The sequence below is a fragment of the Pteronotus mesoamericanus genome, unplaced genomic scaffold (assembly GCF_021234165.1).
Source record: "Pteronotus mesoamericanus isolate MK-2021 breed Mesoamerican mustached bat unplaced genomic scaffold, CSHL_Meso_final contig_101, whole genome shotgun sequence".
NCBI lineage: Eukaryota > Metazoa > Chordata > Mammalia > Chiroptera > Mormoopidae > Pteronotus > Pteronotus mesoamericanus.
Window position 1 is genome coordinate 22139074 of NW_026555001.1, and position 22849 is coordinate 22161922.

Below are 22849 nucleotides of genomic sequence, written 5' to 3' on the forward strand. Positions count from 1 at the left end.
GCATACAGCCACCCAAAACTAAGGCTCCCTTCCTAGTGTCCCTTACAACCAGGTGTTGTCATGAGACTAAACACTGGATATGGCCTAAGGGAATGAATGCAATCTCTGGGTCTTGCCCTTAAAGGTAAGGGCATATTTTCCCACTCCTGTCTTCTCCTCATCACTAGCTGGAAAGTGATACTGTGGGGAGCCACTTGTGACTCAGAGCAACACCCCGGGTAGGGGCATCAGGATAGAAGGAGGCTGAGTCCCTCAAGCTTATGGAGCAGAGCTGCCAGGTAAGCTTGGACTTTCTGTGAAAGAAAAATATTCTTCAGCCATGCTGAAACCATGTGAGTCTCTGTTGCCCTCAGTTGAACTTTTATCCTAACTAAAGTGTGTGTTGGGAGAGTGTGTGTGTGTGTGTGTGTGTGTGTGTGTGTGTGTGTACACCCTTGAAGACCTTCATGTCTCTTCTATTGACAGTTACTAATTCAATAGAGTTTTGGTCCTTCAAGGCAGTCATTCATCCATTTAAACAATAAACACATATTGACGTAGGTCCCTAACACAAAATAACAGAGCACCTTCAATATACTTGAAATCTTAAAAGGAGATAGTTAGACTGATTCTTCAAGAAATGGTTCCTTACTGGATATATACTATTATATTAATTCTGTATCAAGTGGGATCCTTAGGTACCCAGATCTTTCTTCTTCAGTCTGACCACTAAGATTTTTCTATTTAGGTGGCTGATCCGGGTGTCTAATGCTACCCACTTTCAAATGTCCTCGCCATGTCCTTATCCTAAAAGCTGAGAAATATTTCATCCAGCTCATTTCACCTCTTGACTCCAGGACATCCCTTGACTCTTTGCAGTTGGTCTTGTCTTATGTAATCTCTCCCCAAGCCATCTAGATCCTCATCCAGGGAGTTACCCTGGCAACCCAGCTAAGTCATCTTGAAAGATGTCTCCAGGCACAAGCTTCAGAGTCTGCAAGAGATTTGACTGGGGCCAAACTATGAAGCCACAACATATTAGCTCTAACAGTATGTCATCATTTCTTGTGCTCCTGATAGACATGTTACATTTTTTTAAAGAATACGGATAAAAATAAGTCCTACCTTGACTATGCAGTGAGATTTACTTAGAAAACAGACCATTCCTGTCTTTTGTGGTCTACCTCGCATTTCTTCTAAAAGAAACTCCTTTCAGTTTTCACATTTTTTTCTGACAATCTCATTACAAACTCGAATACATGCAGCCTAATTTTCAAGTCACCCAGATAGCTTTCTTATATTAGACATCTTGAGCTTTATATCTTATCCTTTCATTTCCTCTTTGGGAAAGTAGTACTTAAGGAAGTTCATTGACTACTCTCTTTGCTGGCAAGTGCATTGCATATTCATAAGAAAATTAGCTAACTACTTGACTCTGAGAATGGGGATGCTATGTTATCCTGTTATGTTACATCCTGTTTATTTAAACACCCTATATCAAAACTGTTCATTATGATTCTCTGTAGGTTTATTGTGCTCGATAATATGCTATAACATGTTCCATTCCTTTCATTTATTCTTCAAACTGAATTTCAGTTAAGCTGTAAGACAGAGTTCTTTTTAACATGTTCTATCAACCAACTAATTTTTGTTATCGGGAGTTGAGGATACAGAAATAGATAAGACACAGTCTCTGACCCTGTAGGAAGCCAAACAGGAAAGCTGCCATAATGGCAAGTAACGTGTGGCACAGGGACATACTAGCAGATATCTCGTGATAGGTCCACTTGCATTCTAGAATCTTGGCATTGGAAGGGAATCTAAGAGGTCTGTAGCTCTTTCCCTCATTTTACAGAGGAATAAACTAAGTCCATGCCTACCTGTCTTAACCCTAACCTAGCTTTTGTCCCCATCTCCTCTGCTCAGCGACATGAAACTTCTGTCTGTGGAACATGGCACCATATTTTATTCATTTCTATATGTCAAGGAAAAAAGTAGGAAGTGAAGCTCAAAAAATGGTGCCATGTTTCCTTTTTCCTTCCCTGAGCCCCCAAAGCTCCCACTGACCCAAAACCTCACAGCTCGTGTGTTATGTCTGTACTTGTCTGTTTGGAAGGTTTTATACCCTCCGATGGCATGGGACTTCCATGGCTGTCCTGCCTGTGATCCCCTGAGAGTTCAGTCTGGTGTAGCACACACAAGGTACAGACAGTAAATGTTTAAAGAATAACTCAGCCTATTCTAGCTCTAAGTCATTTGCTTGAGGGACACACTGTGAGCTCTTGCAGCTTCACGCACTGTCACTATGAACACCTACCAGGGAAGTAAAAAAAAAAAACACCAAAACCCCCCCCCCTAAAAACCTTTTCATTCCTGGTACTGTCATTATGCTATTTTAAGAAGAATACAATACCAGGTCATCAGAATGTCTGTGGTCATCTAACACCTCCTGACCAGAAGCCATCTCTTTGCCTTGTGTATACACTCAGGACTTTGGGCTTCCCCAGCATTGGATGACTCTGTGATCAGGCCCCTCACATCTCCACTCTCACTTTCCCCCTGTTACCTCTTTGGTCATCCAACATTTCAGCCAACACAGCTGCCTGCTGTCCCCCATGCCATCCCCCTGTCTCCCTGCCTTGTGTTCTGGCTTAGGCTGTTCCTTCTCTTAAGAATGTCACCCTTGCAGTTGCAACTCCTTCCTATACTTCAAGGTATCTTGAAATTTTCAGTGAAGATATTTATATAAGAATTCACTAGGCTAGAATATCTCTACTGATCTTGGGACAGATACTACTTTCTCTATCATCTCTTAGCTGTCTATGTTGATTGTTGTATTAGGTTGCAAGCACTTTACACAAGTGAAGCAGTCTTGCTCAAACTCTGCATTCCCCATAGTTCCAGGGTGCAGGCTTGTTATAGATACCTCCTGATAGTGTTTGCTGACAGTGCATGATTGCTAGTCACTTCTCTGTATTGCTATCTACACAGGGATTCTTCTGCGACAGAGCTAGTGAAGCCCTTGGACATTTTGTAGGTGCATTCAGGACTATTTTACAGCTCTCTCTCCAATTCCTCCCCAGTTATGACAGGACTGCATTTCATCTAGGAGGGGAGAAGCTGACATAATACAGGAATGATTTACAGCAACATCAGGGCAATCACAAGGATGGGGTGCTAAGCTGCATAACCACCCTTGGAGAGAAATAAAGATCCAAGAATATTTCATGTGGAGACATGAGAACAATAATCAATATGATGGAGAGCTTTCTCTGGTAGGTGCTTGATAAACCACAGGAGGGGAGGAAAGAAATAATTCCCACCAAGTTGGGTCAATGGTACCAAATCTAAGTCCTTATCACCCATTCAAAAGGTCATCAAAGTCCAATAATGTAAAACAGCTTTCCAAAGAGAAATCCAGATATGATTTTGTATCTTTAAATCCAATCCTGTAACAGACACGGGCTATTTCTTCTTCTTTGGCTCTATTTCCAATATAAAATGGATTGTCTTTTAACAATTAGCTGTAGAGGAGAGGTGGTCTTCCTGGCTTAAAACCTCCATAACCAGGATGGAGCCGAGACTCATCCTTTGGGTGTTAACTGAAGCAATTAAGAAACTGCTCCATCTTGGACTGTCCCTCCCTATCCCAAGGGCTTCAGTTTCTCCTTTTGTAAATTCAGGGTGAGGTGAGCTGGGGAGAAAAAGGGGTGGACTGAAAGACTTCTAAAGGGCTATTTCCAATCTTATCCTGAGAACAGAGAAGTCAAGGTATCATGTAAGAGCATTCCTTTGGATACCATGGCTGCAAAGACCATTGATATCTCTCTAACTGACTCCTGTGGTATCACAGGAAAGCAAAATCCCAAGGTGTGGAAGCCATCCAAAAGAATTTCGCACCCTTAGAGACAGGAGAAGGTTATCGCTTAAACCCCTCTGGGATAAAGGCTCTCTCTAATGCAAGACTCACTGGTAGCTAGCTATTCCCTGAGACAGTCTCTCCATGTGAAATGCCTTTGGAGCCTCACATGGGACTTTGTTTTCCCAGAACTGGAACTTTATTGTCATCTCTTTCTTGAGATGTCAGACCCAAGCTTTTGTTTTCTACATTAATTCAAGTTCAAGTGTAGCCTCAATCATGTTTGGGAAACATCCTAAATGGAAATGAATTCCTAGGTTTTCACTGAAAGTTTTAGTGTCCTCACCAGCCCAATCCAGATGACATTTAGTGTCTTATGTAATGTCTATTTCCCGAAGGAATTAACATGATTCTGTATATAGCACTGCCAAACAAATTTTTAATAAGGCCTACTCCTAATTACCTCTTATGAATGAGCAGAATCTGAATCCCTGATAACTGATCATCCAAAAATCACTTTTCAGCCAAGACTTTTATTTTCAAATTTGATTTGAATCTGAGGCTGCAAAGCTGTAATAGGCGTCTCTGTCACATTTTCTTTTGATAAAATATCTGATGGGGGAGCCAGCTCTTGACGCTGTTCAGTCCCAGGGCAGACTGCCACAAAATATTCCACAATGCATGTTGGTTATTTTGAATTAAACTCACTTGAGAAGCAGCAGGGGCAGGAGGAGTGCTCTGATGCTCTTCTGTCTCTATAAATGCATAAATGAAGGAAATAAATCTTCATGTGAGAGGTATATTTCCTTCTATCAAAGGGCTAAGGTGCAGAGCAGTTGGACTAAGGATCAGACAACCTTATAGCCAGAGATAGAGAATCCAGGGCTGAGAAGCTTATACAAACAAACCCTTGTCAATTTTACTAATGCTGCCCCAAACTTACATTCTACTAAAATTCCTTACTAACTACATACCCCAACACCTATTCTCTTTTGTCTTGTCAAAGTCCCAACTAATTTATTGTTTTTTTATGTAAAGAATATATAAATGGCCTGCTCCACTTCTCTATCAGAGAATTATTCCTTTAATTCTCCCATGAACATATAATAATTTGGGGATTTTGTCTTTTACTCTTCCTTGTGCCAATTTTATTAGTAGTCTAGCTGCAAGAATGCAAGAAGGGCAGAAGGAGGAATTCCCTGTTCCTGACAATGCCACAGCCCAAGATACCGGGCTGTTTGGCATCTGGAGGACTTCCCATGCCCTAGTGCCTTAATCTAGCCACTGTCTTACCTGGGTAAGACAATTCACTGTCTACAAAGCACTTTGGTTGGCTTTGACATGAACTACTCAGGATTTGGAGAATTCTCCTCACTTGATAGATGAGGAAACTGAGGTCTGGAGTGCTTTGTTGATTTATTTAACAAACCTTTAAGCATAAGATTTTTCAAAGTTCACATGGCTAGTATATGGCAGAGCAGGGTGTACTTCAGCCCTCTGATTAAACCACACCGTATTTATGTGTTTTCAGACAAAACACTGACAAAAGTGTAGGCTCTGGGGAATAGAGAAGGGCTCTAACTGGTGAGAATGTGAGGAAAGTTTGCAGAGTTGTTCAGCAAAACTATAACGTCCTCGTGAAAGGAGGTGTGGGATTAAAGTCCTGAGAACACAAAGGAGGAAGAGACTCTCCCTCTGGCTTTGCAAATGGGGGGAGCAAGGAAGACTCTCCTAGGTTTTGGGAAGTGAAAGCATTATACAAAAATAAGATGATATTCTAGCTCCACCAAGCTCTGAGCTTACTCATGACACTGCCCAGCACAGCATCTGCCCGACAGGAAGCACAGGGGAGATGAGTCTTAAGTGAATTAGTAAATAAACCCACTTTTCTATGGATAAGCTGGAAGTACATTTTTTAATGACTAAACTACAGAAGCTCTGTAGGAAATGGTTTGGATGGACATGGAATGACCTGGCAGAAACTCTTTTGTTATATGCAAATAAATTTTACTGAAATCCAAACAGTTGAATTGGGAATGGTCAAATTGTTCTCTAGACTCACCATCCCACCTGCTTCAGGCACACCTCCAAGTTGCCAAACACCTAACACTCATAAGAAATTTTGGTGCAATGGGGTTTGCCTGGTTGAAAAGCAGATTAGGAGAATTAACTAAAGCCAAGAAGAAGCACCTTTAGCTTTTTAGTTACTTCTGAAAATTTCTCTCTTCCTTCATCTGCAAAATGATCAACAGTAGGGATTGAGCAGTTGAATGGGTGTGTGGTGCAGGACACTGAGCGGTTGGTGGGACTGCATAACGGCTTTGACTGCCACCCTCCAACTCACATGGCAGCAGGGGGTTGGGGGACACCTTTGTGCTGGGGAGGACACAAAGTTCTGTGTCTAAGGATCTGTGATGGGAATGAGGCTGGCATAGCCTTATGGTCTGGCCATGGTAGCTGCCCCACCTTGGAACACATGGTAGACACCAATAGAGCCTCACATCCTCCCTCTGTAGGCCAGCTATGCTGTCATTGGCTTTGGCACATAAAATAAAACCTATTTTTCACCTTGCCTCTTTGGGAATAAATGAGTAGATCATCATTCACAACAGAAAGCCATCTTGTTACAGGTTGCAAAATTATTCTCACTCCCTTCTTTCCTTTGGGCCTCCACCACTGAGGTGATGGTGATGGGCCTGGGCTTATTATTTCCATATTAAAGATGAGGGCACAGAGATTCAGAAAGAGAGAGAGAGAGAGAGAGAGAGAGAGAGAGAGAGAGAGAGAGAGAGAGAGAGAAATCTGGCAAAGGTAGCACAGCTAGAATTGAATCTCAGGTCTGCCAGATTTTAAATCCCATGATCATTTTTCACTACCCCCTGATGGCTTTTTCAGCTCAACCTGAACCTACTCAAGTGGCCCTGACACAAACAGTCCTGACAGTCAAAATCCAAAGAAATACCAGAATTTATCTGGGGCTTCTCAGGACTCTGCCAGCTTTGTTACCTGGTTTCTTCTGCTTTGATGTTACAGTGACTTAACAAAAAAGACTGGCATCAGACTTTCAAGAAAGAGGTCCTTGGACAGGGACAATTCCTCCTTCACGTAGTTGCTTGCTCTTTGCCAGTGTAGGTTTTCTTTTTGAAACTGTGGCTGCTTCTCTGAAAATATAGTTAAAATCACAAACCTTCAATTTTAATTTGTGATCTTGACTTGGCAATGACTATGATTGTTGGAAATAGGAAATGCTCCTGGGGGAAAATGTCAGGTACATGGGTCTTTGTGACGAAATGCAAAAGCTCCTTTGCCAAACCCTCACAGCAGTGCTGTGGTGGGACAATGAAACCTCTCCTACAATGTCTGTGACCAGAGACACAGACATTACTGAATGCGCCAGAGTGTCCATACATCAGATACTGGGAGCTCTGGGTTTGCACGTGAGAAGCTTGTAACAGAGAAGAAACCAGTACTATATTAATTTGCTGGGGGCACCATAACAGAATACTACGGACTGTGTGACTTAAACAATAAAAATGTATTTTCTCACCCTTTAGGAGGGTAGAAGCTCAAGATCAAGGTGTTGGTAATGTTGGTTTCTTCTGAGGTCTCTCTCCTTGGCTCATAGGTGGCTGTCTTCTCCCTGTGTCCTTACACTTTCCGTTCTTATTACACCAGCCATAATGGATTAGGGCCCATTCTAATGACCTCATTTTCACTTAAAATTACCTCTTTAATGACTTTATCTCCAAATACAGTCGTATTCTGAGGTACTTTCACAGATGAATTTGTGGGAGCAGACACAGTTCAGCCTATCACAGGTACCAAGCTTGAAAAAGGTAAAAATATCTCCTCAGAGATATTTTATCTTCTTAAAACCCAAAAGTCCTCCATCATTGCCTTAATTAACTTTTTATTTTACTATCCCATTTTTGAAATTAACCTCTCCTTTCCACTCTTGACCCACCATAAGCAAGGGTATCATTCTGCCTTGTACTGTGGTTAACCATGTCTTTCCGAGTAGCCTGTGAGAGCCTCCAGGCTGGCAGGACAGTCCTTTGGTCTCCACCACAAGGCTTCCTGGGAAGGAGACACACAGCCAGCATTTAAGATAATTCCCTCAACAAACACTGATGCTTGCTCCACAGCAGGCTCTGCTAGCCACTGGGCCTTACATTATTCAAAATGAAGTAACTGTGGTCAATATGACTGAAAAATGAAACTTGTATTAGGCTAGAAGGACCATGCCCAGATCTGTGTTGTTCAAAGCTCATTCGAGCAGAAATAGAGTAAAGGTAGGGGAAGGCTCGATGAGGGCCTGCCACAGAGTCCAGTCGAGAGGCTGTGAGAGTCAGCATACTAGTGTCCATTGTCCATTCTCCTACTTCAGTCTTTTTGTGACACTGGGAAAATTGCCTCATTTTTCTGAACCTCAGTTTTAAACATTTTAAAACATAGACTCAATGAAACAGTTCCTTCCTGTTTTGGTTACAAAAGCTTCTAAAGTTGAGGGTGTGTGGCTCCTGGCTTTGCAGAAGGGCCTCTCCTCTCATTCTGCTCCTCCGCACACCTCATCAGAGTTTGTTCTACAGCAGTGAGGTGCCCTCCTGAAGCCTGAAATGGGTCAGGTCAGCGACAGTAGATGCGCCAGGCTGACCACAGACAGGAGGGGGGCAGAGGCCACCAGCAGTTTTGCTCGCTCAGCTGTATTGCAGGATGTCTCAATGTCTACATTGAACTAGAAGGAGCCACTGAAAAGTGCTTATTCCCTAGGAGGACTGCATCTTGCTGAATATTTGCATTTTTCAGCAGCATTAAAGGACATTTCTTTTCTTGTCAGCCCTTCTCCTGGTCCTCATTATATAATTCACATTTTTCTGTGCTTTTTTTCCCTTCTAGCCTATCAGACTTGTCTTCCTTTTCTTTTTTACTATGCACGTGGCATACTTTCTATATGAATTTTCTTTGAATTATGTCCTTGGACAACTCTGGAAGGAGAGGAAGACTTTTCTTGCTTTATCACAAGAGCTGAGGGAGGGAAGGGGGGAGGGGGCAAGGGAAAGTGGTGGGGGGTAGGCAGAGACAAATGTATTTGAAAAAATAAATTAAAATAAAATTTAAAAAAAATACATAAAATGGTTTCAAAAAATATATAACTGACATAAAACACTGTATTTGTTTTAGGTATACAATATAATGGTGATACATGTATATAAATGTATATATTGCACATTGATTACCACAATAAATTTAGTTGACATTCATCACTGCAAAAAAAAAAAAAAAAAAACAGAGGCTGCCAAGAGTCTAAACCCTATCCAGAAAGTGATGTATTCCTTTCTTAGAACAAAATCCACCCTGGGGTGGAGTCGGGGAGGTGTAAGTAGGAGATGATGTTGGTACCTATATGTCAGTTTGAGTTGTACCTCAAAATGTTGAGCTGTGTTTAATATTTACATCCTCCCCTCTCCCCTTCTTGAGGCTGGTGATTTTTCAGTGCTGAGTATTTCCAGTATACAAATGAAATACCTTATTTCCTGCATTTCAATCAGGTCTTCAAAGGCAAAACTCCTCTCATTTTAAATAAATAATGATGAACATGGCACACAGAGCTCTCTTAAACACAGAGTGACAGCTTGTATGACCTTTAGTGATATGAAAGTGGCTTTGACAAATCTCATTTGTCTGTACTTTCCTTGAGGCTGAGAATGAAGGCAGTTCTGAGGCTCAGGCTAACTCCTGGGTAATAAAATAGTGGAAGATGTGACTTTGAAAACTATAAAGAGTGATATATACAATAATCTAGGAATATGCATACCATAACACTTCTCTGCAAAAGCAACTTATATCAATTGAATAATCAATGCATTTCTCAACATTTCTATATAAAAGATCTTTGCATGCTAAACATGAATTACTTAGATTTTCTTAGAAATGTCACAGTAATCTTACTACACACATGCATGCTGGTATATATGTACCTTACTACACACACTTGTAGACATAGATTTTTATATACCTAGTACCTTCAGGTGCTCAGCTTTGCAATAACACTCATGCAGGGTTAACTAGCTTTTAATAATGACATAAATACCTGCAAACTCACCACTCAAAACCATAGGTATGACTTCAACACAATTTATATCTAACCATGTGACTATAACCACATCCCTTGCCTTTTCCCCACTGGATATAACTATCAGTCTGAATTCTGTGTCCATCACTCTCTTGCTTTCTTTTTTATATGATTTTATGGCATTCATTTGTAGCCTTATACAATATTTTTTATGTTATTTGTGTTTAATTAAGAATATTTTGAGACTTATTTTTTTCACTTAATATTTTAGTGTTGCTACAGTTTAAATCTCTTGATTGCTTGTGTGAATATACCACAGTTTATTTTCCACTCTCCCTTTGATGGGCATTTGGGTTGTTTCCCAGTTTTGCTATTGTGAACAGTGCAGCTATGAGCATTCTTATACATGTCCTTTCTTGTACATGTGCAAGGATGGAATTCTGGAGCATGGGCTACGTACAATGTTCAACTTCAGGAGACAATGACAATGTTTAATATTTTATGCAATCATCCCACACACATATATATGCATGTGAATGTTTCAGATTGCTCAAATAGACAGTTGCTACACTTAAGTGATAAAATCAACATTTTCTATTTGGTATTTTAGTCAGAAAAAGTTAAAAGAAAAAAACATGCATTTCTTCCACAAGCCTAACATTATGTAAGAAGACACAAAATGGAATGTTTTGAATTATGCCTGATAAACTCAGACAAATCCAAAAAATACCACTGCAGAAGAAATTATACCTTCCATGGAACAGTTTTATCTAATGTTCAAGGAAAGACAAGCTTATAAACAGCACAAAATGCTGAGTTGAGAGTCCATGTGTAGACATTAATGTCCTGATGTCCACCATACCTCCCCTAAACCCTTCTAAATGTGGGAATTTTTTTTCTTATCTGAAAATAGAAAGACCTTTCTTGGTTGAAAAAATCCAAGTACTTTCTTTTTAACTGAGAGAGGTGCAGATACCTTTTCAAGCCAAACAATAGTGTAATTAGCAGCTTGCCAATAATCATCAGCAAGCACGATTAACTAAAATTCTACTGTTCTTTTACCAGTGTTTTGATCGAACAATTACTCTTCTTGTTCAGAAACTGCTTATCTCTGGAACAAAGCACACCCCTTTGCATCTTTAAAATTGTCAATTTTTCTTTTTTTACTTATTTTTGAAATTTTTATTACATTTATTGGGGTGACATTAGTTAATAAAATTATCTAGGTCTCAGGCATACAGTTCTGTAATACATCATCCGTATATTGTATTGTGTGTGTTCACCAGCACCCCAAGTCAAGTCTCTTCCCACCACCATTTACCCCTCTTTTATCCTCTTCTACCTGCCCCTACCCCTTTCCCTCTGGTAATCACCATACTGTTGTCTGTGTCTATGAGCATTTTGTTTGTTGGTTTGTTTAATCCTTTCACCCTTTTCACCCAGTCCTTCAAGCCCCTCCCCTCTGACAACTGTCAGTCTGTTCTCTATATCTAGGAGTAAGTTTCTAATTTGTTTTTTGGGTGAAACAAATAGGCTACTTTGAGTTATAATTCCACATGACGCTACATTTCATGAGGACAATGTGTTCTGGCCTGAAGAAAAAAAGAGATGGACAGAACAACTTACCTTCACGTAGAGCTGCTGGAATTCCTCGAGGTTCAGCCTCCCACTTGGACAGTCCTTGAGGAAACCTTTGTACCACTGCTTGAGCTCGTGCTCGTTAAATTCCGTGCTCTTCACCAGGTCCTCCATTACTTCGGGGGCCAGTTTGCTATTCTGTTTCCCCATTCTGCCTGAAGAAAAGCAAATTAACGCAATCAGTGCTATGGCTGGGATTATTTCAGACTTGGTTAGGAGCCAAACTAGAGTTCCGAGCAGCTCTTTGGTGGGAACTCCAAACTTCAGGATGTCAGATCAAAGTCTCCCCAAGTCCACTTTCTTTTATTTGGTATTCTAGAGAAGAGATAAGCACAAAACACTCTTCTCACAGTTCAAAGGGCTGTAGAGCTCGTCCTCTTCCATCACATGCCATCTTTCACATGGCATTGATGACCAAATAGGAGGGCAACTGTCCCTTTTTATGCTACTCATATAAAGTACATGGAGGCTGTTTATATTTTCCTTCTACAAATTAAGTTTATTGGCATTTGCTGCCCGGGTGCCTAATTCTACATTTAGTTTGTAGGGATATTGAGATTATTGACAAGAACAATAAGAAGGCTTTCTAGCCAAATGATCAAAAAGTGGCTTGGAAAATCTGATTAGCAATGGTAAGGAATCTCCGCTTTTTAAATTTTTTCAAATGGAAACAGCTCAATTTTGTTAGTCACACCAAGTCTCTATTTCTCTTTTCGTCTTCAGAGGCTTCCCACAACACTGTTTTTAGTGATGACCAATGCTTGGTGGCTTTTTAAAAAAATTAGTTTATGAATTTCAGTTGATATAATCCCATTCTTTTATTATTACTGTTAGAAAGTAAAAATAATAGTGCATAAAATAAAGTTACCTACATCAATTAGGTACCAGGTTGTGTGGTCATTATCACAGTAAGAGTGTAGATGAACAGAGCATAGATTTGATGTCATTCCTGATGTTTATTCCTGATTTGGCCATTTACTATGTCTGTTACTTATGTCAATATGAACTGCTTTATCTTCAATTTCTTCCTTAATAATACATATGTAATAATAAAACTCCTTCAGATTCACCCTGATGGCTAATTAAGAAATGGTAAGTAAACAAAGATTAAAAAAATACTCCAAAATTACAATAGTTGTATTAACACAGGACAACTAAAGGTACATTTTTAAAATTTCACTTTAGAATTATTTTGTAATTTAAAAAAATGAAAACAAAATAAATTAATCACACATTTATTTAAAAAGTCAAAGTAAACTTGAAAATCTAAGGGACCACCAGATTAAGAAAAATGTTACAAAATCTTTAAAATCCTGTTAGATTTTGAAGAGTTTACACAAGTGGACCTAGTGCTTCATTTAATGTGCTTGAGACAAATTCTCTGCAAGGCTCTAGGCAGGTCTATACTTTCAATAGCCCAGCAAAGGTAATCTCATTCCACACTTTGGTTTGTTTTGTTTGTTTGTTTTTTGCCTTCTTCTCATACAGATCCCACACCAATTGTCAGTAACCTCTTTGGTAACATTGAACAATTATTCCGCTGAAATGAAACCAAGCCCCCACCTCCACAGAAGGCCTCCCTCTTGGTGCCGTGGCAACAACACACAGCCCCATGAGAAGGTCCCAGGAAGATGGCCCTTTGTGTTCTAGGCTCTTCTGTTTGAGAAAACGGCCTGAGGATCAGCAACTATGCCCTTTTCTCATGGAACTTCTCTACTTATTTTTGCTCCTAATTTCAAGTTCCAAGTCTCTTATTAGCAACTGTCTCTTAATTATACGTTACTGTGGGATTCTACAGCTGGATATGGAAATCAAGTAGGTACTCAGATGTCAGGTTTAATTCATCTGAGTAGGAAAACTGTAATTCATCATTATTCTGATAATCAACAGATGTACGAGTATTACCAAAACTTTCAGTACTTCACTTTGTTCTTTTCAGTAGAGAATTACAAATTTTCATTATTGAACTAGAATAACAGCTACCGAATACTGAGTGTTGGCTGTGGGGTAGGTAATGTGTTGAGCACTTCACGAACTTGCCTAAGACCCTACAACAACTCAGGAACAGGGATTAGGGCAGCTCTCTCAAGGTCATACAAATAATGTGTGGCAGAACTAAAATTTAAACTTGGACCTGCAAGACACCTATGTACAATCACAGACAGACAGCGGCGATGGAAGTCATGTTAGGAGCAGGAACAGGAGGAGCAACCACAGGAAGGTGTAAGAGGCTGAATCAGCACCTCCTGGCACTGAAAAAAAATGATGAGACAAAGATTAGTCACTTTGCCAGGGCCTTATTTGAAAAATAGTTAGATTTACCAAAACTACAAGCTCAGAAGTAAGTTTGTATTAATAAAGGGAAAATGGATTAAGGGTTATTTAAAACCACCACCTCCAAATGCCTTTAGAAGGTCAAAGTGTCAGCTTCTCTCTTAGGCAAGAAAGCTTGGATTCTCCATGGATCATTTATGATTCCTTGAACTGTTCCAACTGCCTGGGGAGAGGCTGGTCTCTTACATGCACAGAGAATACTGTCAGGACCATGAATCACAGTTCTGAAGACTCAAATACATAACTTCATGCTTCTTTGTTATACCTCATGCTCAGCACCATCACTCAGGTATGTGTGCAATAGGTGAATCATGCAGAAAATCAAGTTCTGAACTGGCTCGAAGTGGCACTGACAATGCCCTCATCAGGATTTGCCTGGATTAATGATCAGCCTCTTCACTGGGCTCTCTGACTCCAACCCACTTTTTTCTGCTTGAATGAATTTCTGAAATATAAACCTCACCATTCTAATCCTCTCCCTGAAACCCTCAACAGTTCTCCATTGTCTACACAATGTAGCCCCATCTTCCTACCACAGCCTAGGTCCTGCCTGCTCACCTGTCTTTTTGCCTCATATGCCAGCCAGGAAATCACCAGCTATTACAGGTCCCCAGGCTTACATGCTTCCACAGGTCCATGTCTTGCACATGCTATTCTCTTTTCTTAGAATGGCATGCCCTTTGCCTGCTCAGCAAAGTATTTCTTCTTTAAGTGGCTTCAGCTTACGCACCACCTCCTCTGTGAAAACTGTGTAGACTTTCCCAGGTCAACACAGGCATCTGTTCTCCTAGGCATCCCCATTATCTGGCAGGAGCTTCCACGATCATTTTTTATTTCTCTACTAGATTGTTAGTTTCTTGAGAGAGAGGACTGTCTATTTATCTTTACATCCTTGGTACCTCATTCTACATGCTCCACTGATATTTTTTGAAGGAATGAATGAAGGAGGGGGACTGAGCCATTATGAAGGTGCTCAAGGACCTTGTCATTGATCTTCATTAAGTTATGGTGTTTGGTATGGTTTTTTTCTTCTGGAAAAATCAGTCTCATCATAATCTATATATGAGGAGAATCAATGTAACCGTAAGTATAAATATAAAATGCAGGCAGCACATGGTAGGAACGCTTCATTAAACTGTAGAGAAACTAGTCTATCCTCCTAGAGGTTGTTTCCTTGTCTGCCTTCATCACAAAATTTCAACACCTTGAAGGCTGGGCCCCTGTCTTTTATCTCAGTACCCTCCATTCTTGGCATACGGGTAGTCCTTAGTACTGTTTGATAAATGAACGAAACAGGATCCATGAGCTAATGCTCCCTACCTGCACTCCTTTTGTTCTGGGGTTGTAGTGATAGGGATTGAGCAGTATATTTCACTTGGGGCCAAGAATACAGAAGAGGTAAAAATGAAAGTAAGGCTCACCACGTTCCTATTGAAAATATTTCATGATATAATCTGAGGGAGATTTATTCCAGCTCTGTCCTAGTTGATTCTCTGACCTTGGGTATAATTTTTCCCTTTCCTGTTGCTGAGTATCCTCTTTGATAAGTGAGTGAGTTGGACCAGATACTCTTTAAGGCCCTTCTAAACTACTCCCCTGCCATTCACTGATTTGCAACATGTTTTGTGAATATGAAAATTTGAGCCACAGAATTCAAATTGGCTGTATCGAAGAGTCAGCACATGTGTTTTTACCTGAGAACTTGTTAGTACTTGAGTGTTTGTTACCTTCAAAGGGAGGGGACAGTTTTTTTGCAGTGCATTATTTTTAAGCTTGAGTTTCAGCTACAAGGTAAAAACCAGCCCAACTGCAAACCAAATAATTTCTCACTGCTTGAGTTACAATAAAAAGACGCTCAGTGCTAGGCACAAAGTGGGACTGGCAGAGGGGTCCTTATGGGCAGAACCCTACCAGTGCTAGGCCCTCAAGTGGAAGCCCAGACCTCCTTAAATGCAGGAAAGGGTACATTTTTACACACTGCAGTTTACAAAATGCCTTTGTGCAACATTTGCCCATATAACAATGCTGTAAGAAAGAGATAATCATCATCCCTTCTTTACTGATGAGGAGTCTGAAGAACTGAGAGATTAAGTAAGTTACCGCAGCTCAATGAGCTGGTCAAAAGCTTAGTACAGAATGAAAGAATTCCCTGAAGCCCCACTGGTTTCTAATACAGACTGTCATCTCTTGTATGGATTTTGCAACCACCTTCTAACTGGCCTTGTCCACTTCCTCCCCTGTCTTGATAGCAGGGTTCCAGAGCAGAAGAGGCAGACAGAGCATGTAAGAGTGCCTGAAGGAGAAAGCTGGACAATGTCCTGGAGAGGGAAAGGCCCACCAGGGGAGCTGAGATGCACCCAAGAACATCTTTCCTCTATAAAAACTTTTGGTCTTATAAAGGATTCAAAAAGAATACATTTGTGTGTGCGTGTGTGCGCACGCATGTGTCTTGCCCCGAGTTTTCTCTGACCTATGCTGAAATCTAAGTCCAGCTTCCCAGGGCACAGCAGAGCCTGCTGCATGTGACATGGCACATGGAACAGCAGGTCCAGCTTCTCCCAGGTAATCTGGCTATTAGCCTGGAGAGATTCATGTAAGACTGGAGGGCTCGGGTGGAGTGGTCCAGCCACAGGTGCACATACAGCAGGTTGATCACATCAACAGGGAAACAGCCCTGAAAAGAGGGCTCAGAGCAGAGGAAAAAAAGGCTTCAGGGCTCAGGTTGGAGGTCTATGGAATACATGACAGTGCCAGGTACAGAAGGAGCCTTGACTGGAAGTTGCGCTGATTCTTGTGTCAGGTTACCTGGGTCCAGCCTTTAACAGTTTGGGTTCTCTCTAGGCCCTGGGCTCCTCACCTGAACATGGAAATAACTGGAAGAGACTAGCCTTGCTCAGACTTCAACTCCTTCCCAAATCACCCTTTCTTTTCCTTACCACCTGTCTATACCTAACTCCTTATGCAAGGCTTGGTTCCAATGCTGTCTTCTTGATAGCATGGTTTTGTATCATTCATGATCCATGGCCTGGTTAACTCTGGGTAAGTCAGTTCAGCAGACATTTATAGACATTTTCTATGAGAAAGGTCCTGTGTTGGGCACAGTGGGATATGCAGGGAAGGCATAGTTCCAATCTCAGAGGGCTCTGAGCTGAATGCAGGAGACAGTCCCACCTCCTGGAATAGGGAGCACGGTGAGATGAACGCTCACAGCTCAGAGCTACAGATCACAAGGAGCAGGGAGATAAATTCTCACCAGATCTGGCAACTTCACCTGGCAACTGGTCCCCATGTGAAAAACTCTAAAACAGTGTTTCCTAAACTTGTTCATGTACAAGAATCACCCTTGCTTGTCTTGTTAAAAATATAGCTTCATGAGAGCTATTCTTTGAGGGAATTCTGTACTTTTAATAAGCAACTCAGATGAGTATGAGTCTCAGTTAATTTGGGAAGCACTGATGTAAACTTGAATAAAAATTAAAATAGATAGTCTAAGGAGAAAACACCCAAAGCAGAAGATATGACCCAAGTTCTCTTCCACTCCTCACAGCCTCCATGCGGCATCCCTCATGTAGTTTCAAGATCCTGAATTGAACACATTAGCAGTAAGCATTGTAAGTATTTAGAATTCACATAACCAAGGATGACAAAAGCCTGAAAAGATTTGTCTCTGGGCTCTTCTGTTTTATGCCCTTTTGTTTTAGGTTGGACAGTCTGAGGTTGTCCAAGATCCCACGGGCAACTGATGGCAGAGCCAGGGCCTCCTGACCTGCCTGGGTGTTCCCACCCTCCCACCCCCTAGGTGAGCTGTCTCCCAGGCAAACACTCAAAGCCTATAAGCCAGGAGACGTGTTTATCTCTGTGCCAAGATGGTCAAACAATCCCCATTACCACCCCTCTTGGATCCTGTAAACAAATGACATTAGGTTGCTAGTTTCCAGAGAAGGTTAAAACAACCCTGAAAACCAAGACTCAAAGTTGCTCAGCACATTGTGTGGGGTATTCTTTTCAAATAAAGGCAAATATCTGACACTCTGGTTCTTTCTGCTCCTCCTTCCTTCATCCTCCCAAAGCCAAGTGCTTACAAGCTCCCAGCAGCATTTCCCAGGGCGCAGGGAGCGTGTTGCTCACAGGCTGGCCTTTTGGGTTGTCTCTGGAGACCAGGGCAACTTCAGATAAGGGGAGAAATCTTTCTCCTGGTGTTCTCTGGTGACTTTACTTCAAACTCTGAACCTCATGAGACTATAGCCAAGGTCCTGGCCCACAAGCATGAAACAGGCAGGGAGCACAGGCTGCACTCTAGGGACTCAAGATGAGGAATTATTCATTTGATCTGTAACAAATGAGGAAGAACATCTTGACGGCAGTAGCAGTGGTCGTGTTGGAGTAAGTGGCAAGAGTTTCACTTCAGAAAGTATACAGGAAAGTGAAAGCAGAGGGAGCTCCAGGGACCAATCATCTGATCTCACTCCTTCGTTTTCTAGAGGAGCCCCTGGGACACTAGGGGACACATGCCAGGGGACGCAGGGAGTAACAGAACCCCGCAGTGCCCTGGCCCCTGAGCCTCAGCAATAAACCTGGGAAGCCTGTGATCCTTGGGCACTGAGATGGGCCAGAAGTCCTGGGCCCTGTAGGACTGGGAAGAGCCAATCCCCGTCCTTGTCACCAGGGTGGGAGGAGTGGTCTCTTTCCCTAGGCTGTCCCTCTTATAGCTCAGGAGCTGAGAGCCTGAAGGGGTTCTGGGGATGTACTGGATGGGATAGTGCTGAGCCACTGGATCTTAGCCCTTGAATCTGACTAGGAGGTTCCAAACTAAACTGACCTGGTAACTAGGTGGTCAAGTGCTCAGGGTCTCTACCTGCAATGCTTCATGGAGCCTCATCAGCTTTGGGGGGATCAGACTTGACTGCCATCTTCTTCCTTCTTTCCCAGGCACAAAGAACATTTCCCAAGTACCTGGGAACCACAGCTTAGACCAATGCTACACATGGCACCCAGGTGCTAGGCTATAATTTGGAAAAGTTTCTGCTCAGACTCAATTTCTCTTTTACCCCATCCTGTGGGTTCCCTTCTCTGTCAATAAGGACATATTTTTCACTTAAGCTTAGTTTAATGAAGAAAAGACTATGCTGGAGTCAGACCTGGGGTCCAATGGTGCTGCTGCTTCATGCAAAGTATATGACTTTTTGATAAGTTACTTAGCCCATTGGAGCCTCAGTTTTCTCATCTGTCAAATGGAAATGATGGCATTTGCTTATTTTGTTGTTACAAGAATTAATGAGATAACACATTACATTCCTTCCAACAGTGCCTTCCATGTAGCAGATGTTCAACAAACAGGAGCTATTATTATCCTGATCATGGGACCTAGCAAACTGGGCAGCTTCAGAAGACAGGGGACAGGTCTAGATGTCAAGGAGTCATTCTAACCTCAATACCTACACCAGGCCTAGTATGGGTCAACAGAAATATGCCACAAACTGTGAGACATGGAGAATTTACTCTGGTCCTGTTTACTCCCCTTCCTTCAAGTAAAAGTGCTTCATCTCTGACTTGACAGAGGAAAGTCATCTGAGGACCCCATAGCCCTGACTAAGCATCAACTGTTGAGTAAAGTTTCCATCTAATTCCTCGCTCACCCACTGAACAGAAGTGTGAGCTGATTAATAGCTGGTAACCTTTCATCTGTGAGTGTTTCAAGCATCCACCCACTTTTCTGCATTTTATTTTTACTTCCCTGTGCGTCTTCTCTGCGACTCTCCAATGTGTTACAGAGAATCATTTTCTATGAACAGAACGGGCCGTCTCTGGCAGTGTCAGGACCTCGCTTAGTTCTGCGAGGTAACAGAGGAAATGCTTTCATTAATAATCACAGCCTTCTGTCCAGCAGATTGCATTCTGGGTTGTGCTGCCAACTCACAGTGGGGGAGGACTGTGGCCCTTATCTCAGAGCAGCAGGGAGTGGTGAGAGAGAAGTGCAGACCAGGGACACCCACGTCATCTGCAAGTCCCCAGTCACAGGGTGAGAAGCAGCCTTGAGCATCAGTGGTGCATGTCCTCTCCTTGCTCTCAGAGAGAGGACCTGGGCATCCTGAGGGGCAAGTGACATGTCCATGTGTCTACCAATAATGGCAGAGTCACTCCAGTCTTCCAACTCTTAGGCTTTTTCCTCTGTGAGAGCCGTTTGCACTCACCATGTTCTTAAATTGCTATCTGTACAGTAATCTAAAACATACTTTAATTCACATGGGCAGGTCTTAAATACAGAGGGCTTTGAAATTCTCATGTAAAGGTGGCTTTATAAAAGTAAAAAACATTCTATTTGAAAAAAGTGTGATACTAAACTTATTCAGCAAACTTTTACTTCATATTATCATATATTACAATACAAAGGTAAATACAGTTCCCAAATCTCTCTCTAGAGCACGCCTTTCCTGAATACTATATAATCTCTCCATCTGCCTGCCAGACATGTCCACCTTCATATCCTACAACCTTATCAGACCCAACATGTTATCCTCCCGTGCTATTCTCTGGGTAAAATGCCCCACTGCCTGCCCAGGCAACTGTCCAGAGCCTGGGGTTATCCAGAACTTTGCCCTCCCCTTCACATTCCTGTATCTAATCAGTCATCAAGCAAAGTAGTCTGTAGATTGTACTTCGTAACTCTCCCAAATTCCATCCACTCTCTGTTGCCACTACCTTAGACCAGGCCACCGTCATCTCTGAACTTATTCCCCATTTACAGTCTTGCCCTCCTTACATCCATCTGCCACACTACAGCCAAAATGACCTTTCTAAAGCATACAATCTAACCATGTCACTGCTCAGCTTAACCCCTTCAGTGGCCTTCCATTATCCTCCCTCCTGAATCCAGTCCTCAGCATGGCATTCAAGATGTGCAATTGAGCCTGTTCTGTGCCCCCACATCCAGGACCTTTTTAGTCTCGTCCCTCCCTATGTTCCCACCTGACGCTCCAACTTGCTGTATCGTTTCAAAGCTCTCTGCTTGTGCACCAGCTGTCCCATTAGCTCCACTCTGGTCTTCCAGTAAATTCCCCAACCCATATTTTCAGACATAAATGAGGCAATTCATCTTTGATGATGTCCTCTTTTGCACCCTGACTCTTGTACACACTTCTGTCGCCACACCATGAGGTCACCCCAAGACAAATGTGACATCTCACCATACCTGGGCTTTCTCAAGGTCAGAGTGATTATCAGGTTTGCATGAGCACCCAGTTCTGAGACTACCACTGAACAGGTGCCCAGGAAATGTTGTTAAATTAATTGATTACGATGTGATCCTGGCTGGCAGAGTGCTAGAACTTATCAGCTGAACAATGAGAGAGAACCGATGATGAAACAGAGATCCAAGATGATTGTGCTCAGTGCCTTTATGGAGAGACCAGCAAATAATGTGAAGAATTTTTTACAAAGTTATCCTTCAAAATTATCTCAAGGTAATAATCACATAAATATGCAGAGACTTTTAAACAAGGATATTTATCTCAACATTGTTTAAAACAACACAAATGAAAAAGATTAAAAAAAAAATGACCTAAATGTCTATCATAGGAAATAGGCAATATAGATTTTGGAAGACCTACACAATGGAAATTATGAAGCCATCAAAAGTGGTAAATCCATGTCAATTGACATGGATTGGTATTGATATAATGTCATATATTTAAATTAAAACATAAATATGCAAAACAACTATATATTTTCAAGTATAAACACTTACATGAGGACATGTATTAAACAGAATAGAAGGGAGGAGAGGAATGGAAGTGAGTACAGAAGATAAAAATATATATAATAAAACACAGAGGGGCTTTATATAGACAATGACGATAGTGTTCCATGAATGAACGATGATTAATGTAAGTGTGCTTATTTTGAGTTTTGAGGTCCCAAAAAAAAGGAAAGAAAAAAGGAGAAAAGCCATTGCTATACACTGTTGAGTACAGACAACAAGTCACAAAGCAGTATGTGTATTATCACCTTGCTTTTGCTTTATATGCATACGCTCAAGTTTGCATGAGCTCATGAAGCTTTGGCAGTACATAATTTATATCAAAGTCTTAACAATGATTACAACTGCGGGGTATGGTATAATGATAATATTTCACTCCTAATTATCTTTCTGGATGTTTTATAATAAGCACATATAACATTTATAATCAGAAAATATGTAGATAAATAATTTCAACAAACAAATAAGTGAACAAAATGTTTTGTTCACAAAACAGTCTCAGGAATCCTGGAAATACAGTCTTTAATACTTTCAATTAAAGTCACTCCTTTTCAAACAATTAATTTGCAGCAATATTTTAGAGTTCACTTGCAGGCTGAAGACCTTTAGTTCAGAGGCCTATCCTGGTTAGCTCTAGGTTGAGCGATAAATATGGAGGAGAAGCTTAGGAGAACCCTGAGTCTGACATCTTTGCACCTGTCTCAGCACCCTGGAGAAGCAGTGATGGGGAGACACAGTGTTGTTGTGGGGGAATCCCTGGGTCAGAGTCTCTAACCTTCAGGATAACCATGTTGGGAGACTTATTTGAGGCACAGTGGTGCCTTCTATATTGAGTGTAATAATGTTACACATAGTATTGTGATGATGTTATCACACAGTTTATGTGAGATATAAGATAGGCAAGAGCTGTTCATTATAATGACTGAAATTCACATTGGAAAGATAAAAAATTCAAAGAGAAAAAAGATGATCCACAGGTCATCACTTCTGGGTGCCTAAGGCCAGATCTAGGATTGTTCAATGCAGTCCAAAGAGGAATCTACTTAAAGGTCTGGGGAAAGAGCCAAGAAGGTGAAGGAGAGCAAAATCTCCTCCCCCAAAATATGCTTATTTGGCATAAGGATTATTTTAGGCTAATTATTTTTAAGAAACAGCAGACATAGGAGAATCTCTGAAAACTGAGTTGAAGTTAGCCTTCTGAAAGACACAT

The 22849-nt window shown here is 41.4% G+C and overlaps 1 protein-coding gene across 1 annotated transcript in view; it reads right to left on the reverse strand.

The window, feature by feature from the left end:
- The window catches only part of VSNL1 (visinin like 1), an 81223-nt gene that overhangs the window by 37555 nt on the left and 20819 nt on the right, over positions 1–22849 (reverse strand). Inside the window, exon 2 of the mRNA XM_054566543.1 lies at positions 11538–11704. Coding sequence (XP_054422518.1) covers positions 11538–11699 — 162 coding nt within the window. The 5' untranslated portion in view covers positions 11700–11704. The remainder of the gene's footprint in view (positions 1–11537; positions 11705–22849) is intronic.